General features: G+C 36.9%; 1 protein-coding gene and 1 non-coding gene across 3 annotated transcripts; both read left to right on the top strand.

Moving 5' to 3' along the window:
• Window positions 1–4,084: 4,084 nt before the first annotated feature.
• Window positions 4,085–4,156, top strand: TRNAP-UGG (transfer RNA proline (anticodon UGG)). The gene has a single exon. It is a non-coding gene; the product is annotated as a tRNA-Pro (tRNA).
• Window positions 4,157–7,755: 3,599 nt separating this feature from the next.
• On the top strand, window positions 7,756–14,816 carry LOC104903948 (thaumatin-like protein 1b). Of its 2 annotated transcripts, none has more exons than XR_007269601.2 (4): window positions 7,756–7,940; window positions 8,037–8,736; window positions 11,644–13,554; window positions 14,228–14,328. XR_007269601.2 is itself a non-coding variant. In XM_010692094.4 (4 exons), the coding sequence occupies exons 1-4, from the start codon at window positions 7,886–7,888 to the stop codon at window positions 14,431–14,433; spliced, it is 864 nt and encodes a 287-aa protein (XP_010690396.1). In that variant the 5' UTR covers window positions 7,759–7,885; the 3' UTR covers window positions 14,434–14,816. The 2 variants fall into 2 exon arrangements, 1 of the variants encoding a protein (XP_010690396.1); XM_010692094.4 differs by lacking the exon at window positions 11,644–13,554 and adding an exon at window positions 14,426–14,816 and having other exon boundaries at window positions 7,759–7,940.
• Window positions 14,817–24,542: the final 9,726 nt, after the last annotated feature.

The raw sequence follows: 24,542 nt of genomic DNA, 5'->3' as shown, positions 1-24,542 counted from the left end.
TGTTAATTTGGTGATTTTTACATTGGATTTTGGATGGATTTTGGATTGAATCATGCATGATGGTCTGTTTGGTTTATTTAAAATTTATTCGATTCCCCCAAATCCAGAAACCCTTAGACTGAGACTAAGACTCACATGCTAGGAATTTGTTCATTTCCCTTCTGGGTTGCTCTTCATCTCCCTTCAAGAATTCATCTCCCTGTACACGTCACATCCATTTTGTGGAGCAAAGGGAAGAACACAAGAAACCAACCCCACATTTGTGTTTGATCCTAAGCTCTTGCAACTATAATCCACAATTTAATAAGTGTGGAAGATTTTGTGTTTAGGGTTTTTGATTAATTTGATAGAAGAAGAATGACAATAAGAGGAGGAGCAGTGACATTCTTATCGGATAATTTAGTGAAAAAGTCACCGAATGCTAGCAGATTGTACAGATACATTCAACTTCATAATGGGCTTTGTGCTTTGCTTGTTTATGATCCCTTGATTTAATAAGGGTTTTAAAATTGGGGTTTTGGGGAATTAATGAAATCTGAGTTTATAAATTGGAATTTGTGGAAAAATTGATGAAATTAAGGTTCATCAAAATGGGGTTTCTTGAAATGATTGAAATTAGTGTTCATGTAATTGGGGATTTTCGAAAAATTGACGGAAAATTCAAAAGTTAACGATTTTGGTAGTGTTATGTTGACGGAATAGCTATATTAGGTAGTTGAATTAAAAAAGTTTTATATTAGGTAGTTGTTTATGAAAAGTGATATTTATTAGATAGTTGTTGACAATTTTTGCTTAATATCATGATCTTTTTATTCACATTTGGAGTACACAATACATAGTATATAAATCTGACCCACTGGCTTGCCTTGGATGCACAAGCCTTAATAACCTTATATGATGAAATGAATAGACAAGAAACGTTAATTATGTTTGTTGCTCTGAAAAATAAGCATGCCATGGGGGCGCCCACAACATTGTTGCTCGCAAATCAATTGCTAAACATATTGTAGTGTATCACGCTAAAGTTGCTCATGATGAACAACGAATAACACATCTATCATACAATCAGATAAAAAGGGTAAGAACTACAAGAGCTAATTAGTCATTACATATTTGATCAATAGGGTATGATGATGTTGTGCTGACTAATAATCCACTTGCTAACTCTCTTAATTTGGAGTATTAATATAGATTATCAACCAAACCTTACAAAATTAAGTGTATTCAATTATTATAAATTTTTTTAACATCGAGAAAACGTACCATTAAGAAAATACGTTTTAAAATTAGCATGTGACATCAATCTTTCTTGAAATTATATGATTAGATTTTAATTGTAACCAAGATTGACCTGATGCGAATATATTATTTAACAAAAAGTTGTTCACAAATATTCATCTTTCAACATAGTTAAGATCCAACGAGTTATTTGGATATATCCTAACCAGATTAAAACGATAAACAACTTTTTGACTGTAGTTTTGGTGGTAGACTTAGTGTGAAGAACCAGATTAAAACGATAAACAACTTTTTAACCGTAGTTTTGGTGGTAGACTTAGTGTGAAGTCAGAAGTGTGAAACATTGCTATGTAATGATTGAGATCAAAAATAAACTTTGTTTTACAGCAAACAACATAAAGAAACATTTGGACTTTGGTAACATTTGACTTAGGATGATGAATGATGAAGATGAACTTACTAAATATGTGGGTCATTTATCCAGATCCTTTTATGTTTCTTACAATCTCTTTTTGCTTGTTTTGATCATTCCTACTCATGCATTGATTAGTGGTCAGCTCCATTAGTATCTGCTTACAATTGTTGCTAGCAGCATTATGATAAAGGCCATTCTTTTCGGCTATGAAAACAACATTATGTCTTTCTTCTGCTGATGGGCTTTGTTCAATTTTCTTAGATCAAAAGATTATTTTCAGTCATTAAATTGCATCAGAAGTCTGAAATTGCTTTATATTTTACTCATATATGTAGTACCCCTCCATTTCTTTTAAATAATTCCACTTTACCTTTTCACACTTGTCAATGTAAATATTTGAACATTAATATCTCTAAATTTGCATTTGTAAAAATTCTAAAAAGTTGATTATCCAAAAGTACATATCGAGAGGAATCAAGCAAGATCTCACATGACTATATTTTTCTTTACCTATTAATCACAAATGATAGTGAAACATAAATTTGTGAATAATATCAAAACTCAAAGTGTAACCATTAAAAAGAAACGGATGGAGTATTACATATTTTTTTTAATAAGGAACATTTTACTCTTTTGATTATATCATTCGTTGAATCTTCAGAATCACTCCTGCCATGGCTGCCAATTATCTTAACCTCTTTTACAATGAAAACTAGCTTTTATTCCCGGGCGATTCCTCAAGTTATTAACATTTTCATATTCAAAATATCATCTGATGTTGCATATAGCTTGTTGGTTAGAGCTTTTTAGTATAATAACTTGAGGTCACATGATCGAATTTTATTTGGAGTATGTTTCTGATTTTTTTTAAATGTATGTATAATAAGAACATGCAGAATGAAACAACTAAAGGGAGAATGTCACGTGGCGCGTAGACTTGCTTAGCAACCCTCACAGGAACGACGCCAAGAATTTGTAATTGTGAGACATAGAAATTTTGTTTTCAAGAGACTCGACCTCCTAACCACTTAAACTTTCACCAAGTCATTAACAACTACACCAACAATCTCCTTAATGTCGATGGAGGCCTCATTTAATATATGAACAAAATATTTGTAGGAGCCTAACTTAAAAGACGTGGGCCCTTGAGTCGACATCTATGATTTTTTTTTTTTGGAAAACCAGCTTTAAGAAAATATATTAATCACGTATTGATGAAAATTGACATTGTAATACCAAGCTTAAGTGCCTTCTCATGTAAAATTTTAAATTTAGTTATTTATAAATCGGCAAATGCTATCGAGTGTTTCCGGATGTTGGATAAGGAACCTACATTCATACATTACTCCCTCAAATTAATTTATGCATTAAATGACTTTTGTATTAAAATAAGACTCTCGATGTACCAGTTATTAAGATCGAAATAAACAATCACTCCCAAGTTTTCAAATATTTTTCCCATATGGGTCCCAAATCAAAGTTGATCTATTTAACAAAAAACTTTGTGTCATCCTCCAATTGGTCATGACTCATTTTTTTTTATTAGGAAAGATAATTGGTCCGAAGACCAACTTCTACTAGGCTAGTAGCCTGCAAGGCACACAACTCAAAGGTTGTGTATAAGGCTTAACATCCCAAAATTAAATGACGAACATATTGTTGGGATGAAGATTCGAACCTTGGACAATTCTCTGAAATTCCGGGTGGTACTCTACTGAGCTACCACCTCTTCCTCAATTGGTCATGACTCGTGACAACCTAGTAAGTGTAAAATTCAAAGAAGAATATAATTTAAATCAACAAAAATGGCAAAATACAACTTATGAGATAGGATTAGGCCACAAAACATGTTGGAGTAATATGCAAGATGTACACATAAATTTTATACAGGAACATACCAAACTTTGGGATTTATGAATTCAAATTTATTATTAGAAGAAATATATTTTCTTTTTTTTTAAGGAAAATTCAATCGAAATAATCAAAGCAGAAAGGGTTTTTCTACGTAGTACCCCTGTGTTTTTCGAAATTTTACGTTGCACCCAATCTTTTTGAACTCTACATATTGTACCCCTAAACTCTACAAATGTCACACAAATTAAATACCCTTACTAATAAAAATTTCTACCCTAAATCTTATTTAGTCTTTAATTTATCAGATCATATTCCAAACGTCAGTAATCTAACAAGGCTACAAAATCCTACTTTATGCCCACAAGGTAAGAAAGTCCCAAAATCTACTGTTTTATATCGTGTAAAAGGGTATTTTGTGTAACTTTAATAAATCTTAGGGGTATAACGTGGAAATTTCAAAAACATCAGGTACAATATAAACTTTCATAAAACACAAGGGTACGATATAGAAAAACCCAAGGAGAAAAACAAAATTATCATAACTAATATCTGACAACTATTTTTATTATTATTGCCGGGCGTTTGGTCTAGTGGTATGATTCTTGCTTTGGGTGCAAGAGGTCCCGAGTTCGATTCTCGGAACGCCCCTTTTTGCCTCTTACTTTTTGTTTTTTAGGAATGGTTCTGGATATGCACTATGCAGGAGCTCCAAGTGAAAAGCTGAAGCGCACTCAATGTTGGTATCAAATCTATAACATGATGGGCCTGTATTGTTTCAAATCTTAAGAACCTGCTACTCTTATACCTTACATGCGAGTTAAGGCCCAATTATCTTGGCGATCCAAACAAATTCGGGTACAATAATCTATTTTAACTTTGATAACATGATGCATAGCCCAAATTGAAGCATCTTCATTCCTCATTGTCCAACAGCTTCTTATTAGGCCTGGAACTTTGCTTTCTTGTGGACACATTTGTTTCAATCTGGTTTAAGTCCATTAGACATTTGAACTACAATTATGAGCTTATAATTAGGTTTTTTTATGGAGATTGATACATCTATACAAATATATTAAAAGGCGTGCGAGAACAAGAAACTGTGCCACGTGGCGCTCTCCCTAAGGAGTTTTAGTTCATGTAATCCATGTACAATAAAAAATTAAGAAATTGCATAGTATAGGATTTGATCCCGATACCTCAAGTACATATACTAAAGTTTTAACCACTAGGCTAAGTTGTATTTGGTGTTATTATCATAAAGTATTATATTAATAAATGAAGTTTTTTCTTACCCGGGGCATAGCCCGGGACTACTAACTAGTTTATCTACTAAAAAAGTAAAAATATACAATTAAAATATATTTTATGTTATTGAATTGTACTCAACTAATTATTAATGTCTATTATTAGTGGATGAATTACCCACTAAATAGATAAAGTTTTTTTTCTGACTTTTATTAGACCTTAGGGTTGCTACAACTTTTTTAAAGACCTAGATTATAATAATATCACACGGAATTGGCGAGCCTATATAGGCTATAGCTAACACATTGAAGGTGGTCACTTGTTGTGATTTTGTAAAGGTCTATATTAATTTGAGTAGTATAAGAAGGGGAGATGTTAATGTGGAGGATACACAAAATTGGATGGTCAATCAACGAATATGTATACCATGGCATTTTAAGTCACCATCTATACAAATATATTAAAAGGTGTTCCTATCAAATGAACGGTGTCACATATCATTCTTCTCAAACTTTTCAATACACATGTTTATAATCTCATTTAAAAATATGAACAGTATGTAGGTATTAAGATTTGAACACATCACTTTTGAAACAAATGTGAGATTTTAACCACTAATCCACTAAAATTTCAATGCTTAATGTTTCAAAGTAAAACATAATAAAATCTTATGCTTGTATCTAACACTTTTATTAAGTAATAAAATTCTCTTATCCTAATTTCATTGAAATTGTTTTTCTTATCCCTAATACCTTATAAGCTTTCTCTAAACGATTTATCATGCCTAACGTCCATAATCTACTTTCTCACTAGACAAAATGTTACGAAAAGCCAATAAAATCAAGTATGAAATTTATGAGTAATAAATATATTTGATAATTGTAACTGACTTGTGGCATCGCCCGGGCCAAAACACTAAAATTGGGTTTTTCCTAAATGCAACAACAATAAGAGATGAGTAATCAATAGAGGTCCTTACACTCAACAAAAGTAACTATAGACAAAATGTTGTACTTCTTCTGTCCTACAATAATTGTAACATACCTCATTGACGCATTTTTTAAATAACTCATGTGAAGAGGAGAAATATAAAGATAGATAGAAGGTAGGACCCATGTGGTATAGGAGAGATAAAAAATATATATTAACAATGAAATGTTGTAATCAGTATGAAACTCTCAAGTAAGAGAAATGTTGCAATTAAAAAATAATGGATGAAGTAGCATTTTGATCGATAAACTGAATATATAGATGTAAGTTCGGTTTTCGATTCAGTTTTGGGGTAAAACCAAACCAACCGAATCAAATTCGTTCTTAGCATTTCAAGTCCAAATACAAACCAAAATGCATCTCAAACCATACCGAAATTATAAAATCAAAATCCAACTGGTCCAAATCAAACCAAAATTTTATTTTGTTCCAAAACACTAGTGGAAAAAACATCAAGGGATGCGGTCAAAATAGCCCTAAGGTCTGCGTTTTTTGGCCCGCAGCCCTTGGTGTAGCATAAAATGGCTTGGATTAGGCATATTAGGCCTGTTGGACAAAAATTAAAGATTACGCTCGCCCCGCAACCCGTCCAAGGTCGCAGATGATCACCTCTAGTTTTGATGCGTCAGATCAACATTGGGTCAGTTCCAATTGATTTTAGTTTGATTTGGGTCGGGTCACATTCGAGTCATCTTCGTGTCTTAGTATGTCCGGGTGCTTGTTTTGATGAGTCAGATTAACATTGGGGAGGTTCCATTTGATTTCGGGTTGGTTTGGGTCGGATCAATTCAGGTAATGTCCGCTTTTTTTCTCGCAGACAAATAAAACACGTAATTAATGTTTATGAAAAATGTTCATTATTATTTTTGGGCCGCTTGGGGTTCAAGTTATCATTTTCGGGTCATTTATGGTTGAGTTATTCGAGTTGGGTTATTTCAAATAACAATTGTACTTCGAGTAGTTATTTTCAGGTGAAAAGTGGGTCTCGAGTCGGGTGATGGGTACACATCTATTTTGCTGGCTATATCAACAACCCAAAATAAATGAATAAAGAAAAAAACTAATATGAACCCGATGCACACTAACTTAGTATATACTATATCCATCTCACGTGAGTTTTAATGATTACAACTTTCTGTTTTTGTCACATCCAATCTTCCGCTCTTAACTCTCTCCTGATAACTTTTTTATCCTCTAATAACTTCACTCTCTTGATAGTGGATTTTTAAAATAATATAGTGTATTTTGAAATAATATAGTGTATTTTAAAATGATATAGTGTATTTTAAAATCATAGTGTTTTGTTGAGTTTTTTGTCATGATAGTGTTGCATGTTATAGTGTATTATTCAGGGGCGGATCTAGGGGGTGGCCTACCCGGGCTTCGGCCCACCCCATGATCCTAGATAATTATAAGTAACCTATTTGGGATAGTAATGCAAATAGGTATGGTGGAGCAGGCGATTTTCAAAGAAATTAATCAATAAGGTCGGCCCACCCTACATAGAAATCCTAGATCCGCCACTGTGTATATTGACATGATATAGTGTTTTTTGAAATGATATAGTGTATTTTGATATGATAGTATTTTGCTGTGTTTGTTGACATGATAGTGTTGCATGATATAATGTGTTTTGACATAATATAGTGTATTTTGAAATGTTATAGTGTAGTTCATTTGTATATTACACAAAATTATCATAATCGATCGTTGTAGTGTTTGACATGATAGTGTATTTTGACATGATATAGTGTATTTTAAAATGATATAGTGTATGTTTGTTCTGAACAACTGTTTCTGTTAAAATTTTAGGGCGAGAGAATTTTATTGAAAAGAGAGAAAATCGCGCGGATTTTGGAGAGCGGAAGTGATTAGTTTGTAGTGGGGCACATGTCTAAGCCTGATTCATACTATTTTTAATGTGAAACGGGTCCACACAAGACGGGTTGATGAATAAAAAGAAGGTTAGCTTTATTTGGAAAACTTGCTTTATTTCTTTTCAAAAAATAAAATAATAAAAGAAGGAAGAAGAAGAAAGAAGAGTTAAGTGGAAACCTTGCTTTTATTTCTTCACTCCTTTTTACAAAATCCTCTTTTCCCGGCAAAGTATCATCCCATTCCCTCCTTCCTTTCCAAATTCCAATGGCTCGCAATTTCATCTTCTTCTTCCTCATCACTTTCTCTCTCCTCTCATCAGGTAATCCTCTTCTCTTTCCTTCCTTTTTCCTATCATTAACTAATCAATTACTCTCTAACATCACATAATAATAATAATTATTATCTCCATAAATAGAAACAAGTGAAGCTGCAAAATTCCGACTAGTAAACAAGTGCAGACACACAATATGGCCAGGTCTTCTCTCCGGCGCAACTTCCCCACCTGTCCCCACCACCGGTTTCTCTCTCCTCACCGGAAAATCCCGCACTCTCACCTTCCCCAAATCATGGTCGGGCCGAATCTGGGCCCGTACCCTCTGCTCCGGCGACCCATCCGCCGGAAAACTCACCTGTCTCACCGGAGATTGCGCCTCCGGTAAACTCGGCTGCGGTGGCGCCGGCGCTATTCCTCCTGCCACGCTGGCAGAGTTCACCTTAAACGGCGCAGGTGGGCTTGACTTTTATGACGTCAGCCTCGTTGACGGTTATAATCTGCCCATTCTGGTGGTGCCACTTGGCGGGCGTGGAGGTGATTGTAGCCCAACTGGGTGTTTAGTGGACATCAACCGCGCGTGTCCTAGAGAGCTTAGTGTTGGCGGCGCACGTGGGAGTGGTGTTGTCGCGTGTAAGAGCGCGTGTGAGGCTTTTGGGGACCCACAGTATTGTTGTAGTGAAGGATATGATACGCCTGACACGTGTCCGCCGTCGGTGTACTCGGTTTTTTTTAAGGAAGCTTGTCCACGTTCGTATAGTTATGCTTATGATGATAAGACTAGTACTTTTACTTGTGGTTCTGCTGATTATATCATCGTTTTTTGCCCTCCTCCTTATACCAGGTAATTATTTGGTTTCTCCTTCGTGTTTATAAATTATTTAGATGTTATGCGCATGAACAAGTTTCATTTAGATTAGACCCCGTTCTTTTGGACTTATTTTCAGTTAGTTCAGTCATTCCGTTCAGTTCCGTTACTCTCTGCAGTTTACTTACTATTTGCGGTTTAGTTACTCTTTATTGTGCAACATTTACATAGGCGGTATATAATTATTGATGGTTTATTGTGTTATTCTGTATAACATGTTTTCATGTGGACTGTTACTTGATTTTGATTATAAAAGATAAGAGGAGAAAAATAATTAGAAAGTTATTTGAGAGATAGATTATGCCAATTAGGTAATAATGGAAGAAAGCTTTTGGTGGGTCAGATGAAAAAAGTTGAGAGATAAAAATATGTGGTGTGGTAGTCCACTTTTGTAAGCAAAGTGGGGATTGCTTGATTAGATTTATGAGCTGGCAACTTGGTTTGTTGATGAGAGCAATTATAGCAAAGATGCATACTGTGCAGCATTAGCATATACATTACCAAGCTTTGAAGGATTCTATATAAAGATGATGGTTTAGATAGTTTAATATAACAAGTAGACTTCGCAAGGGTGGTGGTTTTGGGCTAGTCCAAGTCGAGTGGTTTTTCACGTCCTTGGTATCAAGGAGCTTACCACACACTCCTTGGATATGGCTTCATCGTCGTAAGGAGGGTCTTTTTTGTTTCCCTTCCTAATTGTTTTTTTGCGCTTAATGGGGATAAACGCTTCCACATTGTGAATTAAATGGAGTATCACAAAGTAGGTATGCTAGGAAGGGAGTATTAAGACAGTGGGATCTGATATACCCCTAGCTGAGTGTGTATTGGTATCTATCTAGGCAGTTATTTCTTGATTTGAAGTATTTAAGGGTTGGATTAATCATGTGAAAGTTATTGTGGTCATACTGAGGAAGTTGAAGACAGTGAAATACAAGTTAATAGCTCAAACTCGTAAGTTCTCATAGGACATCTTTACTAGAGAAGAAGGAAAACTAGGAAAAGTTTTAAGGAAACCCTGTAATTGGCGATAAGCTAATAGCGCTACTGCCTATAAGAGCAGAAGAAAATGTTCGTAAATGAAGGGCTAACCTAGTTAATTGAAAGGCTTCCTAATTGAAGTTGTGAAAGGAAGATTTTGAAAGCTTTTTATAATTTTTGGTAAAAGCTCCTTCTGGTACAAGTACTTGACTACTTGTAAGTTGTAACCCGTTCGTAAGTGATTCTGCGTTTTCTAAAGGAAGAAAAGTATGGACAATGAGGCATTATGGGTCTGAAATCAGGAACTAAACAGAATATTGAGTTGCTTACACACTCGAGGAAAGGTGTAGGGAAAGTAATTGGTAGCCTATTAGACATGTGGCTAAAAGGCAAAAGGTAGGTCTGTTATTTAACAGCTGATATTAAAGAGGAACTTGAAGCTGTGTTTCCATAAACTACCATTGTTTTGTCACATGCATCACACATGGCTGCTTCTGGAGAGAACAAGCTAAGCACTGCTGCTTGATTTTGAATTCCAAATAGAGCCTGTACACAATGTAAACAAGGTTTATTGCAAGAACCTTGCTATTTTTTTTACCATCTAGGGATTTAATCCTAACTTCATTGAGATGTTATCCGTGTTTACTTTTCTCGTTAGATAACATGTGTATGTATTAATCAGTGGCTCCTTTTTTGTGGCCAACTTGTTGTCTAGGCTAAGTTCCTACTGCTCATTAATATTTCCGCCTGAGAAAACTCGTACCACTGGGACAGTGTTCGACATCTTTATCTGAAGCTTCTATCTTTTAAAGAGAATATCACTCCTATGTTTTGCCAGTAATTCACTATTTGAGAATTGTGATCGACTTCCCCAAGTTTTCTCAGACATATGGTCTCATTATTTATGGGTGAGGGATGTGAGTGGATTTTACCATTACTCTGAAAAAGGCTTTAAAGGATCTAGGCATAGCCAAGATGCTGTACTAACCAGCTTCGGAAAGGCAAGACTTGACCTAAGATAACATGACAACTTTTAAAATCTATAGTTTTATACTAAGCAACTCTATAGTTGGCACCAGTCACATACTCATCTGGACCTGCATTGGTTGCTTCTACTTTATCTTTGATAAATTACACAAATTATGAAGAATTATGTTTTCCATCCCTTGCTATACACATCACTTGCTGAAAAAAATTAGAGGATAAGTGTAGCCAAAACTAATACGCTGATATCTCTCAAGCATTACACTTCAAAAAGGAAAAAAGTTCCTTCATGCATTAGAGGAGATGGGTGCTAAAATATCAGTGAGGAGCTTTTAAGATTTGATGTAGCTTTAGGAAGCCACCTTCTCTGAAATGCAAGGTAGACTATCGAAGAAAATTAGTAGTTGGTTCGAATTTCGACATGCATCACTCCTTTGACTGGCCCTTTTTCAGCATCTGATAACCCTAGAACATGTGTAACCTTACATTTTCTCCGTAAAGGTAATCTAATTGTAGCTGCTGCAGAGTGTGGAAAAAAATAGGACTGGAACTCTGGAAGTGGTAGGTCAGTCTTTCCTTCAAGTAGATAGAGGCTTTTTAATAACCCTTGTATCAGCTTTTTGAGTAAATTTCTAGGAATGCATAGAATCCTCAGCTATGTTCCAGGCAATGAAACATCTAATGGGCTTAAAAGAATAGAGCATATGCTGTTTGTCAACCAACCAGTGGGAATTTGATATATTGATTACTTTTAAAGGAGATGCATAATGTTTACATTTACCACCTTGATCATTTTGTCATGAAAGAGAAAGGTTGACTGGCCATTGAAAATGCTTTGCCAATTATAAGTTGCATTCTCCCAGCACAGGAACATATCGAATCCCAACCTGATTCTTTCTGTGTTTTTTGTTTATGTGAAAGGTCTCAGATCCGAGATATGCTTGTTTATTCAGCTATTCCGTCAGCTCTCTGATCTTCCACACTTCATTTGGAGCAGTATTGCTACTCTGTCCTTACTGAAGCCAAAAGCTAACTCCACTTTAAAAGCTAATATGCAAGTGCAGTGCAGCATAGTAGCACATGTCTACTCCGCTATGCGATTTGAGTATAATCTTTCAAATTTTGGGTTGTTCTATTTTTTTATATCATTGATTCTGCTTTAGTAAAGCTCCAAGTTTTGGTGTTGGGCCATAGAGCACAAATAACCTTGGGGACCCAAGGTTTCCTTTAAACGTTTGGATTCTCGAAACTCCAACTGTTTTATTGCTAATGCAGCCTGGAAATGGCTGGCACCTTATGTTTCCTCGTTTTCGAAACTCCAGCCGTTTCCTTCTAGTTCTTTCGTCTCGTTCTTTTCTCTCATTTTTTTCCCTTTCGTATTATGAGAGAGAGCTGTGTATATGCCTCTTGGCTTTGATAAGAACAAATCATTTGTTGATACCCATCATAGTTGATGCTGCTTTTTATTCTTTTCTTTTTTTGATTTTTAATTTCTAACACCACCCTTTTGGCTAATGGGAAAACTAGATTTCCTCAGATTTGCTGATGATGATGCTGATCATTTGTTTTACCTTCCATAACTCCGGTGCCCCTATGAGAAGGGAAGAGGGTTGAAACTTAAGAGTTCCTTAGGGAACATCACTGTCATGAACATGGGATTACTTTGGCTATGGTAAAAAGTCAAGTAGCTAGGATACAAGTACTGATTTGTTTGCAGTACTCAAGCAGGACATCATTATTACTACTAGATGGCCATTTGATTTTTTCTCATAATAAGATGTTGGGAGATGTATGTGAATTCCTGGTGACATTAGACCTAAACAAAACAGGAGACATTGATAATTGTTGACATGATGTAAACTAGTTGAAGTGGGGAAAAGTAGAAGTCCAGGCCTCTAGGATATACAAATCCTTAAATCTGAAAAATGAAAAGGTTGTCCCTTTTTTATTTTTATGTTCTGTCTGAAAGCCGGAAAGGGAAATAGTCTTTGCATTCCATTGTGTTTTACAATGTTGGAGTATTGGTAACTGAAGACATGATAGACTGGTTTCTATAGACATTGTATTTCTGAGAAGGCTTTTATCATTAGTACATGTAGATGGGGTACTTTTCTCTGTTATTTGTATACTTTCCATCTTGCTTTCAATTCAATATAATTGGTTTGACCTGTGGTCTGCATGTAGTATCTGTCACTGAAATTAGATGTAAGACTGCATCCATTGAATGGTGGATTGGATCTGCATATGACATCAGAATATCAGATAGCTCTGATAATGCTATCTTACTAAGTGTTTGATCGTGTTAACTGTTAAGCCTTATAATTAAGCTATCTTCGAGATCTTAGCACTGCCCTTCCTCTACTTTTGTGGTTATACGCATGCATTGTCTATTTGTGTACCCCAGGTCAGATTACCAAGATTGCCTTTAGTGGTTATAGCTTGTGATCATGAGTTCAAGTTTCATTAGGGGTAATTTACTGCCTTGGCCTAATGGCCCATGCCAGTTTCATCACCTAAGGAAAAAAACGCATCTTTGAGATCTTAGGAACTCCACTTGCTGTTAATGCAACATAATGAATCTGGTGAATTCTAATGTTGATACAATATATGATGAATTACTTTTTTGTGTTTGTGAGAAAGATCATCTTAGCCACAGGTCATATTTTTAAACTGTTCTTTTCCATCTTGCACTTAAATCTATTGCTTCTCTTGTGCCACTGAGCCACCTAGTGGTGAGCTGTATATTCTGAATGTTTCTGGTCATTGAGGAGTGACGTCTGCTACGCCTAGCACTCAATCTTCTTAACCTTGCCTCGAGCACCAAAATTATTGGTATGAAGCTGGTCTATACCCTATAGTCAATATTGTTTGGGTAATTACTTATTTTGAGTAGAAAGAATTAAATTAAGATGAAATAGTTTTTTTTTTCTTTTGAAGGGAGATGAGATAGTTCTAGACTTACAGTAAATGGCTAAATGCTCTGTTTTTTTGAGCTCATTGCTTTAGACAATGAAATTTCTGGAAGTCTTCCCCACTTTTCTCGTTGTCATTTTGACCAGTAAAATTCCGTAGGTTGAAGCACTGTGCTGGCACTGATATACCTGTCCCCTTTATCAAGCTTTTTAGGACTTCATACTCATAATAATAACAATTATATCATTTTCTGTTACTCGGATATGGGTACTGGTATTTGACATGAATACATGTTTAAGTGTTTGACTAAACTTTATTTAGGAAAAATTTCCATGATTTTGGACCAAGATGAAGTCTCGAATTGTCTGTACTCATGTCGAAATGTCGAGGATCTGGCATGGGTATACAAGATACCATGAAGAGTCCGAGTAACGTAGTGGTTCTAGCTCTACCTCACGACTATAGGAAATTCTAGATCAAACTTCTCCTTATGGCCTCTGCTATTGTACTTTTACCCTTAAAGATATATCTCACGCACTCATGCATATGGTAATGGTTGCTTCTCAAAATAATACTCTGAAAACATTTGCAGCCTAAAATTGCTGGGTAAGCGAAGAGTAATGGCTGGTGAACTACCATTAGTGAACAAAACAATGATGTACTTGCATTCAAGAGGTAGCAGAGCATCTTCAGGTTTGGCTGTTCCTCAACTTATTGCTGCTAGCATAATCATAGTGTTCTGTTTTCTGGGACTCGTTGCTCTTCTCTAACATATATTGAAAACTTTCAGGCCGGTAGTGAAGAGAAGTGGGTGTCGTTTTTCGACCCCATTTGTCGTACCATCTCCCTTCTACCTTTTACTATCTCTCTTCAATGCCGTCCTCCCGGAATTCTTAGCTCGATATGGTGGTAAAAGATGAACATTACTGCATTGTGTATAATCTGAAATTTGCCCAGATGAAACTGTAAATAATTCTTTGTAAGCGGCCCAGTTTTGGAATATATTTTATGGAATGCAATGCAATGGGTTTGTACTCGACAATATTTGCAGTGTTGTGCTAAAGGATGAACATATTGAGGTATGATTTGCAGTCAGAACTTCATCCTCATCTTGTTGATGTGTTGTGAGAGTGATGATTGAATTTCCTTTGCAAGGAATAAAGGACTTTGTATTTGCATTTTATGAATCTTTCCTGATTGTTGCATTTTATAAGGTTTCATCCTCAATTTTTTAATCAAAAGCAACTATACTTGCATTTTCCTCAATTCTAGATTAATTTTAGACTATCTTAACTAGCAAAATATTTTGGAGGTGCCCTTGGTATTTTCCTCGAGAAGTTTTGATGACTCTTAGGAAAATTTTCTAAAAAATATTTTTTATAATCAACTTTTTTCAAAAAATTACCTTTTAAAATTTTTCTTTTAAAAAACTATCTTATATAACAATTTTTTTTAATATATTACCATTTTACGATTATAATTAATACTAATTGATAAATGACAATCGACGTAGTGTTGCTGTCGGTGGAATAGCAAGAAAAGAGAAAGAGGAAGAAAGAAAAGCAATTAATTGGTGATTCAATTATTGTGTTAATGGTAAAATGTTAATATATTGAAAGAAATTTATTATATAAGGTATATCTTGATTTTTGATATGTTTTGTTAGAAATTCAATTTGACAGTACCCAAATATTCAATATATACCACCTTTTAATTAAAAACTAGTTTTTAGTCCCGAGCTATGTCGCGGGTAACAAAAATTTTCATTTATCAATATTGGACTTTAACATGATAACACAAAATACAACTTGGTCTAGTGGTTAAAACTTTAGTATATGAACTTGATGTCATGGGATCAAAACTTATGCCATGCAATTTCTAATTTTTTTTATTTACATGGATTAAATGAACTAAAACTCTCATTTGTAAGATTGTGTTTTTATGTGACTTGTTGCAATTTAAACTTATAAAATATGTTTAATTTGTTTCTTAGTCACATAATTTCTCAATCAGAATGATAGGGTGATGATTAGTACCCTAGATATTTAAAATGGAGTTATGGTCAAATTGAAGATTTTTTTTTTGTTTTAACCCAAGAGACCGTGTCACTCTAGATATTTAAAAGCAAATGGGGAAAGAAAATTTGTAGTAAAATCGAGTATACAATGCTCATGGTATATCTAATACTATTTTTTTCTCATTGCTCATTTGAAATTTTCCAAATGAACACATTCTACTCATTTCTAATAACTTGTGCTCATTCGCTCACATGAGCAAACTTTCTCATATGGGAAAACATTTCTATGTTAGTGAAAATGAGCAAACATTTTTGATTATTAACTTAAATGAACATCAGTGTTGGCTCATTTGGAACAACAATATTGATTTCAAATGTCAAAATAAGTCCATCATTGATGAACTTCATTATTTGTTTTAGCTATTGATGAAACCTAACTTTCTCAAATCATATTTTATAGTTCATCAATTTGTTTGATTAAGTTGAGAAAGACCATGAAGCCTGAAGGAGAGTGAAACTTTGAATGAGAGAAATTTTGAGGTAAGAGAAATCTAAAACTAGTTGACTCTTAAATCATCTTTTGCATTATCAACCATCAATTCCGGCCTTGAAGACTATTGCAAACTCTAGTGTTGAATTCAAATTTGAAATAAATTTCACCTTTGATGAAATTTGAAGCTCAAATATTTGTTTTTGCTATTCTGCTATTCATTAATTTCAATCAATGTTAAAAATTTGAAGGAGAGAGAGAGAAACAATGTAGGAGAAAATTTTGGAGTTGAAAAACAGCTAGGGAGAGAGAAATTTGGAAGTGAAAAATAATGAAGAAGAGAGAAAATTAGAGATAAGAGAAATAAATTGGGTTGCAAAAGCTCCAAATCCGGCTCAAGTTCGAGTGAATTAAAGTGCATCTATAGTCTCGAGCTAGGGTTTCTCTCTAGGGTTTCGAGTTTTCTGAAGTCTTGGTGTTCCATTATTTCTACTCGATAGTTCGAGCCTTCGAATCCCTTCTTGGGATTGTGGCTTTCTTGCTATGGCTGACGAGATCTCTTTTAAAGTCTCGAATCTGAAAATAACAGAAGCTGAGGACAATCTGATATCTCTTGATGGAGTTGACAGTGATGAAAGTCATCAAGATATCAATTTGTCATTGGTGGGGAAGGTTTTGACTGTGCGTTCTTTCAATTTTGAAGCCCTAAAACGTACGCTCAACCAAGTGTGGTCACTCTCTAATGGTGCTTTGTTTCGGCCGATCGAGAACGGTCTTTTTGTTATTCAATTTGCTACGAATAAAGATAAAACTAAGGTTTTGGCTGGGCGGCCCTGGACTTTTGATCAAAACTTAGTTCTACTACAGGAGATTGATGGGGATTTGCAACCCTCAAATATTTCCCTAAAGTCTTGCCCCTTCTGGGTACGGCTCTATAATTTGCCCTTATCATTCAGGACTGAAAAACATATACGCCTTATTGGAGATAGTTTGGGAGAGGTTCTGGAAGTTGATTTTGACGGGATTCGGTGGGACAAGTCGGCAAGGCTACGTGTGATGCTGGATGTTACTCAACCTTTGCGTAGGGTTCAAAGAATTGCGCTGAGGAAGGGCGAAACTGCCTTAGTTGAATTAAAATATGAACGACTTCCAACCTTCTGTTATGTGTGTGGCACCATAGGCCATATCGAGCGCGATTGTCCGGTAAACCATGAAGATGACAAGGAGTTTGATAAGCAGTGGGGCTCATGGCTGCGAGCCTCTCCGCGAAAAGGACGCCAAAGGCTAGAGGAGGAAACGAAAGCTTTTCTTAACTGTGCTCGCACCATCAACTTTGATGGCAGTCCCTCCTCGCCACCTAAGGAGACAAGAGGTATTCATGTGACCCCTATCCCTCCATCCGAGCCAAGTCATGAGGCTTGTGCCTCGGGTCCTGCTCAGGGTACCATAATGGCTACCACCATGCTCCCTGCTGACCCAAGTAAGTCTCTGGAGTTTTCAACCCTTCCTTCCCCTCCTTATACTTTTACGGCTGGTGCTAAGTCAGGTCCCTCAAAGACTCGACGAAATAAAATGAAGGCTCGGGTGGTCCCCATGGATATTAATGAAACTACTCTGCATGATACGCTTATTTCTAATAACTGTCCCCCTGGTGATAAGCGTAAATTTCCGGATTATATGTTGGTTAATGATGATCTTGTAGATGATATAACTGATGTGAAAAAACAGAAGATGGGTGATGTTGTTATTCCTGGCAGTGTTGAGGTAACTGTCGAGGCGGTGGTTGGTGAAACCCAACCCCGCCCGGCATTATGAATCTTATGTGCTGGAACTGTCGGGGCTTGGGCAACCCCTGGACAGTTCGTCAATTAAAGAGATGGTCTACGTCTCTAGCTCCGGACATATTATTTTTGTCCGAAACGAAAATAAAAAAAGATGTTGCTGAACAGTTGAAGGATCGCATAGGCTTCACGAATGCTATTGGTGTTTCGAGTGTGGGTCTTTCGGGTGGCCTATGCCTTTACTGGAATAATGTTACAATTTCTTTTACGTTGGTCTCCTGCTCCCAAAATCATATATGCGGAGATGTGGTCAGTAAGGGTGGTGCTATGTGGAGGTTCGTCGGTGTTTATGGCTGGCCGGAGGAAGTCAATAAAAATAAAACATGGTCTCTTCTTCGGTCTTTATGTAATGCTACTGCTCTTCCTTTGGTAGTTGGTGGGGACTTTAACGAGATTATGGAATATGGGGAGAAGGAAGGTGGAGCGAGTCGTGAAAGAAAGGAGATGGAAGGTTTTCGTGGTGTTGTTGAGGAGTGCAGCCTTGGAGATCTAAGAGTAGTAGGTCAATGGTATACTTGGGAAAGGGGTAGTAGCCCGGAAACGCGGGTTAGAGAGAGGCTCGACCGGTTCCTGGTTACGATGGAGTGGCTTTCGCTTTTTCCCGAGGCGTATATTGAGCATTTGGTCCGCTATAAATCTGACCATGTACCCATTGTCCTGAGATGGGCTGCACCTACACAACCGAGAAGAGTACATGGGAAGCGGAAGTTCAAGTTTGAGACTAGTTGGCTTTTAGAAGAGGGGTGCGAGAACGTGGTACGAGAAACTTGGGTCAACGCGGTTGGTTCATCGGTCCCTGCTAAACTGGAAGCTATTGCCACTGGATTGGTGGCGTGGAGCAAGAAAAGTTTCGGAAACTTGTCGAAACAGATTGAGAAGGCCGAAAAGTCGTTGCATGAGGCTCAACAACGGCCCGTTACAGACGAGAGTTGCGCCTTATGTGCGAAGCTCGAATCAGCACTTGATGATCTAAATGCTAAGCAGGAGGCCTATTGGTATATTCGGTCTAGGGTGGCGGAGGTCAAAGATGGGGACCGCAATACCAAGTACTTCCATCACAAGGCGTCTCAACGCAAACAACGCAATCTCATCCAAGGTATTTATGATAGCTCTGGGAACTGGCAGACGGAGGAGGATGTCATTGTGCAGGAGGTGACAAATTATTTTCAGCATATTTTCACTTCTGATAATCCATCAGCAGCACATTTTGATGAAGTGTTACAGCATGTCCGAGCCACTATTACAGCGAGTTTCAATGATGACCTTATGCGGCCATATACGAAGGAGGAAATCTATACTGCTCTTAGTCAAATGCACCCATGCAAAGCTCCTGGTCCAGATGGGATGCATGCGATTTTCTTCCAGCGATTTTGGCATATTATTGGTGATGAGGTATTTGAGTTTGTTAGTAATATTTTGCATGGTCATTCCTTCCCTGATGATCTTAACTGTACTAATATTGCACTTATCCCGAAAGTCAAGTCTCCCACAGTTGTATCTGAATTTAGGCCAATCAGTTTGTGTAATGTATTGTACAAAATTGCTTCTAAGGCCATTGTTCTCAGACTTAAGAATATTTTGCCTGAAATTGTAACGGAGAACCAGAGTGCTTTTGTTCCCCAGAGGATGATTACTGACAATTCTTTGATAGCTCTGGAAATTTTCCACACTATGAAACACAGGAACAAAGGAAGGAAAGGGATAATGTCTATGAAGCTTGATATGAGTAAGGCTTATGATAGGGTGGAATGGGGTTTTCTGCGGAAACTTCTCCTGACGATGGGTTTTGATGGCAGATGGGTGAACTTAATTATGAAATGTGTGTCTACAGTTTCATACTCTTTCCTGATTAATGGGAAAATTTGTGGTGAGGTGTCTCCTGCTAGGGGTTTGCGTCAGGGGGATCCCCTATCGCCGTTCTTGTTCATCCTTGTGGCTGATGCTTTTTCCCAGATGATTCAAAAGCAAGTGGATTCTAGAGTTATCCATGGTGCTAAGGCTAGTAGAACTGGTCCTGAGATTTCTCATCTTCTTTTCGCTGATGATAGCTTGCTCTTTACTAGAGCTACCCGACAGGAATGCATGGCAATAGTTGATATACTCAACAAATATGAAAAAGCATCCGGACAGAAAATTAACTATGATAAGTCGGAGGTTTCTTTTAGTAGGGGTGTTTGCAGAGAGCGAAGAGAGGAGTTAACTAATCTTCTCCAGATGAAACTAGTTGAGAAACATCAGAAGTATCTTGGTATCCCTTCTACAGATGGTCGCTCAAAGAAATTAATGTTCCGAAATATTCTCGATCGAGTATGGAAGAAATTGCGTGGCTGGAAAGAAAAATTGTTGTCTAGAGCAGGGAAGGAGATCCTTATTAAAGCTGTTGTTCAAGCCATTCCCACATATCTTATGGGTGTGTATAAACTTCCTGTTGCTGTTATTCAGGAGATCAGTTCGGCTATGGCTCGTTTCTGGTGGGCAGGAAAAGGTGAAGCAAGGAAAATGCACTGGTTGAGCTGGGATAAATTGTGTAAACCGAAATGTTTGGGCGGCATGGGTTTCAAAGACTTATCTGTTTTTAATGATGCACTGTTGGGTCGTCAAGTCTGGCGCCTACTTCATTTTAAAAATTCTCTCCTCAGCCGAGTTATGAAAGCTAAGTACTACCCTCATTGTGATGTTTTTGATGCAAGATTGGGGCACTCAAATAGCTTCTCTTGGAGGAGTATTTGGAGTGCGAAAAGTCTGGTGAGAGAAGGTATTATGTACCGAGTGGGAAATGGCCGTAGTATTAACATCTGGAGAGATCCTTGGGTGGGGGATGAGAGGGGGAGATTTATAGAAAGTGAGGAGATTGAAGGTCTTACTGCTGTAGGGGAGCTGATTGATGCGGAGAGAATGGAATGGCGTATTGATGTGCTGGAACAACACTTTACTGAGCGTGACATGAAGTGTATATTAGCGATTCCTATTAGCGATAGAGGTGAAGCGGATACGTATATGTGGGCATACTCAAAAGATGGGAGTTATACGGTGAAGACCGCTTATATGCTTGGGAAGGGGGGGAATTTAGATGACTTTCATGAAGCTTGGGTTACTCTCTGGAAGCTCGACATTTCCCCGAAAGCTCGACACTTTTTGTGGCGCCTATGTACCAACTCACTGCCCGTGCGTGCCACCCTTAAAGCACGCCACCTCCTGGAGGATGCTAAGTGCCCTTGGTGTCCAGTTGCTGAAGAATCTATCCACCACGCTATTATGGGCTGCCCTCGTCTCTCGCAGCTCTGGCAGAGATGTGGGTGCAGCGAGTTACTTATGGACTTTACGGGAGGGAGCTTCCTTGATGTGTTGGTATCATGGCATAGCAAGGATCCCAAGATTGTGCAAAGAGGTGCTTTTCTGGCGTGGAACCTATGGTTCGAACGAAATAATTTCGTTTTCAACAACAAGTGTACTCCTCTCGAAATTGTGGCCAAAGAGTGCAGCGGCAAGTTGACGATTTTAATACTTACTCTCAGCGCATCTATGCTGGCTCTACTAGCCGTAGCTCGCCCAGCCCAAATAAATGGGTGGCTCCCCCTGCTGGCCTTGTGAAGATTAATACTGACGCCTCCTTAGCTGATGAAGGAGTTGTAGGACTAGGAGCTGTTGCTCGCGACATGAAGGGTAGGGTGCTCTTCTCGGTGGTACGGAGAACGCGAGCATGGTGGCCTTCGGAGATTGCGGAAGCCAAGGCAGTTCATATGGCCATTCTTTGGGCGAAAAAACAAGGGCTTCGAAGTGTTATTATTGAATCAGATGCCCAAGTCATCGTATCCCGTCTTGCTCGCGCGTCAATCTTCTTCTCAGACCTGGATTCTATTCTTGGGGACATTTTATCTCTTTGTTCTTTTTTTCATGATATTAGTTTCTCTCATGTTCGGAGGGATGGGAATTTTGTTGCCCACCACCTCGCGAAGGTAGTGCCTTTTGGTTATGAACAGTGTTGGGTGAATCATTGTCCCAATATTGTATCACCATATGTACTCATGGATGTTTTGTCCCTTGACTAATCTACGCGCTACTCTTTTCCCCTCAAAAAAAAAAAAAAGAGATAAGAGAAATAATGAAAAAGAAGAGGAAAAAATGAGTAAAATATTTACTTATTTGGAGAATTTATTACAAAATTGTCCCTTAGTATACTATGATCCATGATAATAAATGAGTAAAATTTTACTTATTCGAAATTTTTTTTCTTGACGTACCATGAGCATGGTACACCCGATTGTACATGTATGTATTTAAGTCCTGTTTGACATTAGCGTTTGAGGTAACAGGTAAAGATTTGACAAGATCACAATGCTACTTAAGAATTTTATAAGTATTTGGTAACGTAGCGATCATAGTAAAGGGTAGAAGTTTGGGAAGAGTTTGAATAGCTTTTGACAAACGTTTCATATATTAACTTTCTGATGTTGAGCAGGAGCGTTGCAATGCCAAGAATGGGATATTGCCAATAACTACTTAGGAATCTGTTTTATTGCATAATTGTGCGCTCTCTTATGTGGAGCCTTTTTATTTCAATTGTATAATACTGAACTTGAGTTTGGATGACTATAGTCTATAGCAAGATATTTTAGAGGTAATACTATAAAGATTTATATCTCTAATATGATAAGGACTCTGCAAGTAATAAGTACGGAGTAGTCTAGCTCCTAGCATGTGAGACTAATAGCTTAAATTTTGTGTTAGTTGTCAAAACATAATTCTAACTATTAATATTATTTCCAAACTATTAATCATTTGAAACTATATATTCAGATAAATTCAATAATATTTTTTATACTAATTTTTTATAGTAAAACAAATGTAAAACAAATGTGAATAGTGAAACAATATTGCGATCAAATTTGGACGAAGGGGTCAAATTGTTGTAGTTAATTTTATAACTATATATATACATTTCTATTAAATGGGAATTCTTGAGGGCCTTAGTATCCACTTGAATTCCTATAAATACCCTTTATGTATTTGTTATTCTAAGATAATTAATAAGGTCAAAAAGGTCATAGAATTTGTTGTAAAGAAACTCAAAATGTAAGTATGTAATTGCTAGCTTTTCCCCCCTAAAAATAACTGCCGGATTTAATTTAGTGAAGGTAACTTCTAAATTTTAAACACAAAAGAAGCATGTAGAATATCATTTCAATGTCGCACACGTATCGTGTGCAAACAACACTAGTATATGTATAATGTATGTATATATTCACTTTTTAAAGTTCAACAACTACTTATGCCACACTCTTACTTCGAAAAACTACTTTGACATCTAACCTCTAACAACTACTCATTTACAGCTAACAATTACCATAACAGCTAACGGCTACGGAAGTCGCTAACAACTACTATAACGGCTAGTTTTGCCAAACGGACCCTTAGTGGGGATAATATTACACTAAGTCACTAACAAAAGATTATGTATAGATCTAAATTAAATCGGCTGTTTGGATCCAAACTCCTAACTGAACCGGTCCAAGTTCAGAGGCATGCATCGAATTATGGCCCAAATTTAACCTGAATTATAGCCAATATACGTTGGACTTGTCCAACCAAGTCTGACCTTAAATTACGGGCCTATAGCGAATAATAATTGGGCCTTATAACATCCGGCCGTAATGGAGAAAAGAAGTGTCCCTACCTCGGTACTGCCACGTCCGGTAGTCCCTACCCTGTTGAAAGGCCGCCAATAAAAAACATGACATATGCGAAAGAGGGTGGTCAAAAGTTTGAAATTTAGAAAAAGCAAAACAGAAAATTCAACAAAGTGAAACTCTTTCTCCAACACATTTTTACCTTTTGTCGTTTAAAATCATTTGTAATTGTGGCAAAATGAGCTAGGAAGTTGAAAATGATTGGAGGAAAATGAAATAATGTTCCTGAAGGCAGAGGGGTAGATGAGGGTGTGCAAGGAGCCCAACAGCACAGGGCCCCCAAAATTAGAAAGGCCCCAAAATATATTATTTTGAAAATTTTACTTCATATTTGAAGAAATTACCCTTGTTTCCCACCTTTAATAAATTTATCAATGATTTATCTTCAGATTTTCAACTTTCTATCTTTAGAACTCTAACCTTCTATCTTTTTTTTAATAAATTTAAGGGCCCAATTTTCATGTTAGAACCGGGGCCCCAAAATCTTCAAGACGGCCCTGCTGAAGGTCGAAGGAGTATAATATAGTGTTGTTAATATTATAAAGTTATATCGCAGAAGCTTCTTTCATAATGCTAGTTTTTTTCTTAAAAATGCCTGATACTAATTTCTCTAGATTAAGAATGTTTCGGTCAAGAAAGTAAGAGATTGTAGTAGGTTGATGACTTGATGTAGGCCCATGAAAGTACGCATGAGCTCCGTTATCTATACGCCAAAATCCTACAAAACAAGATCAGCCTTCCTTGGGGGTGGTCTCGAGATCGCCCCTCCGACGCTCATGCCAGTAAATGATTGAGGTATTGAGAGAAAGTGATCAATTTAGAGAGAGATGCTATGTGTTCTCTAGTTGGGAATTGCTTACCTTTTGATAGAT

This window comes from Beta vulgaris, chromosome 9 (assembly GCF_026745355.1).
Source record: "Beta vulgaris subsp. vulgaris cultivar EL10 chromosome 9, EL10.2, whole genome shotgun sequence".
In the NCBI taxonomy this organism is placed as follows: Eukaryota; Viridiplantae; Streptophyta; class Magnoliopsida; order Caryophyllales; family Amaranthaceae; genus Beta; species Beta vulgaris.
Note: the sequence above shows the minus strand (reverse complement) of the source record. Positions and strands in the feature narration are given on the sequence as shown.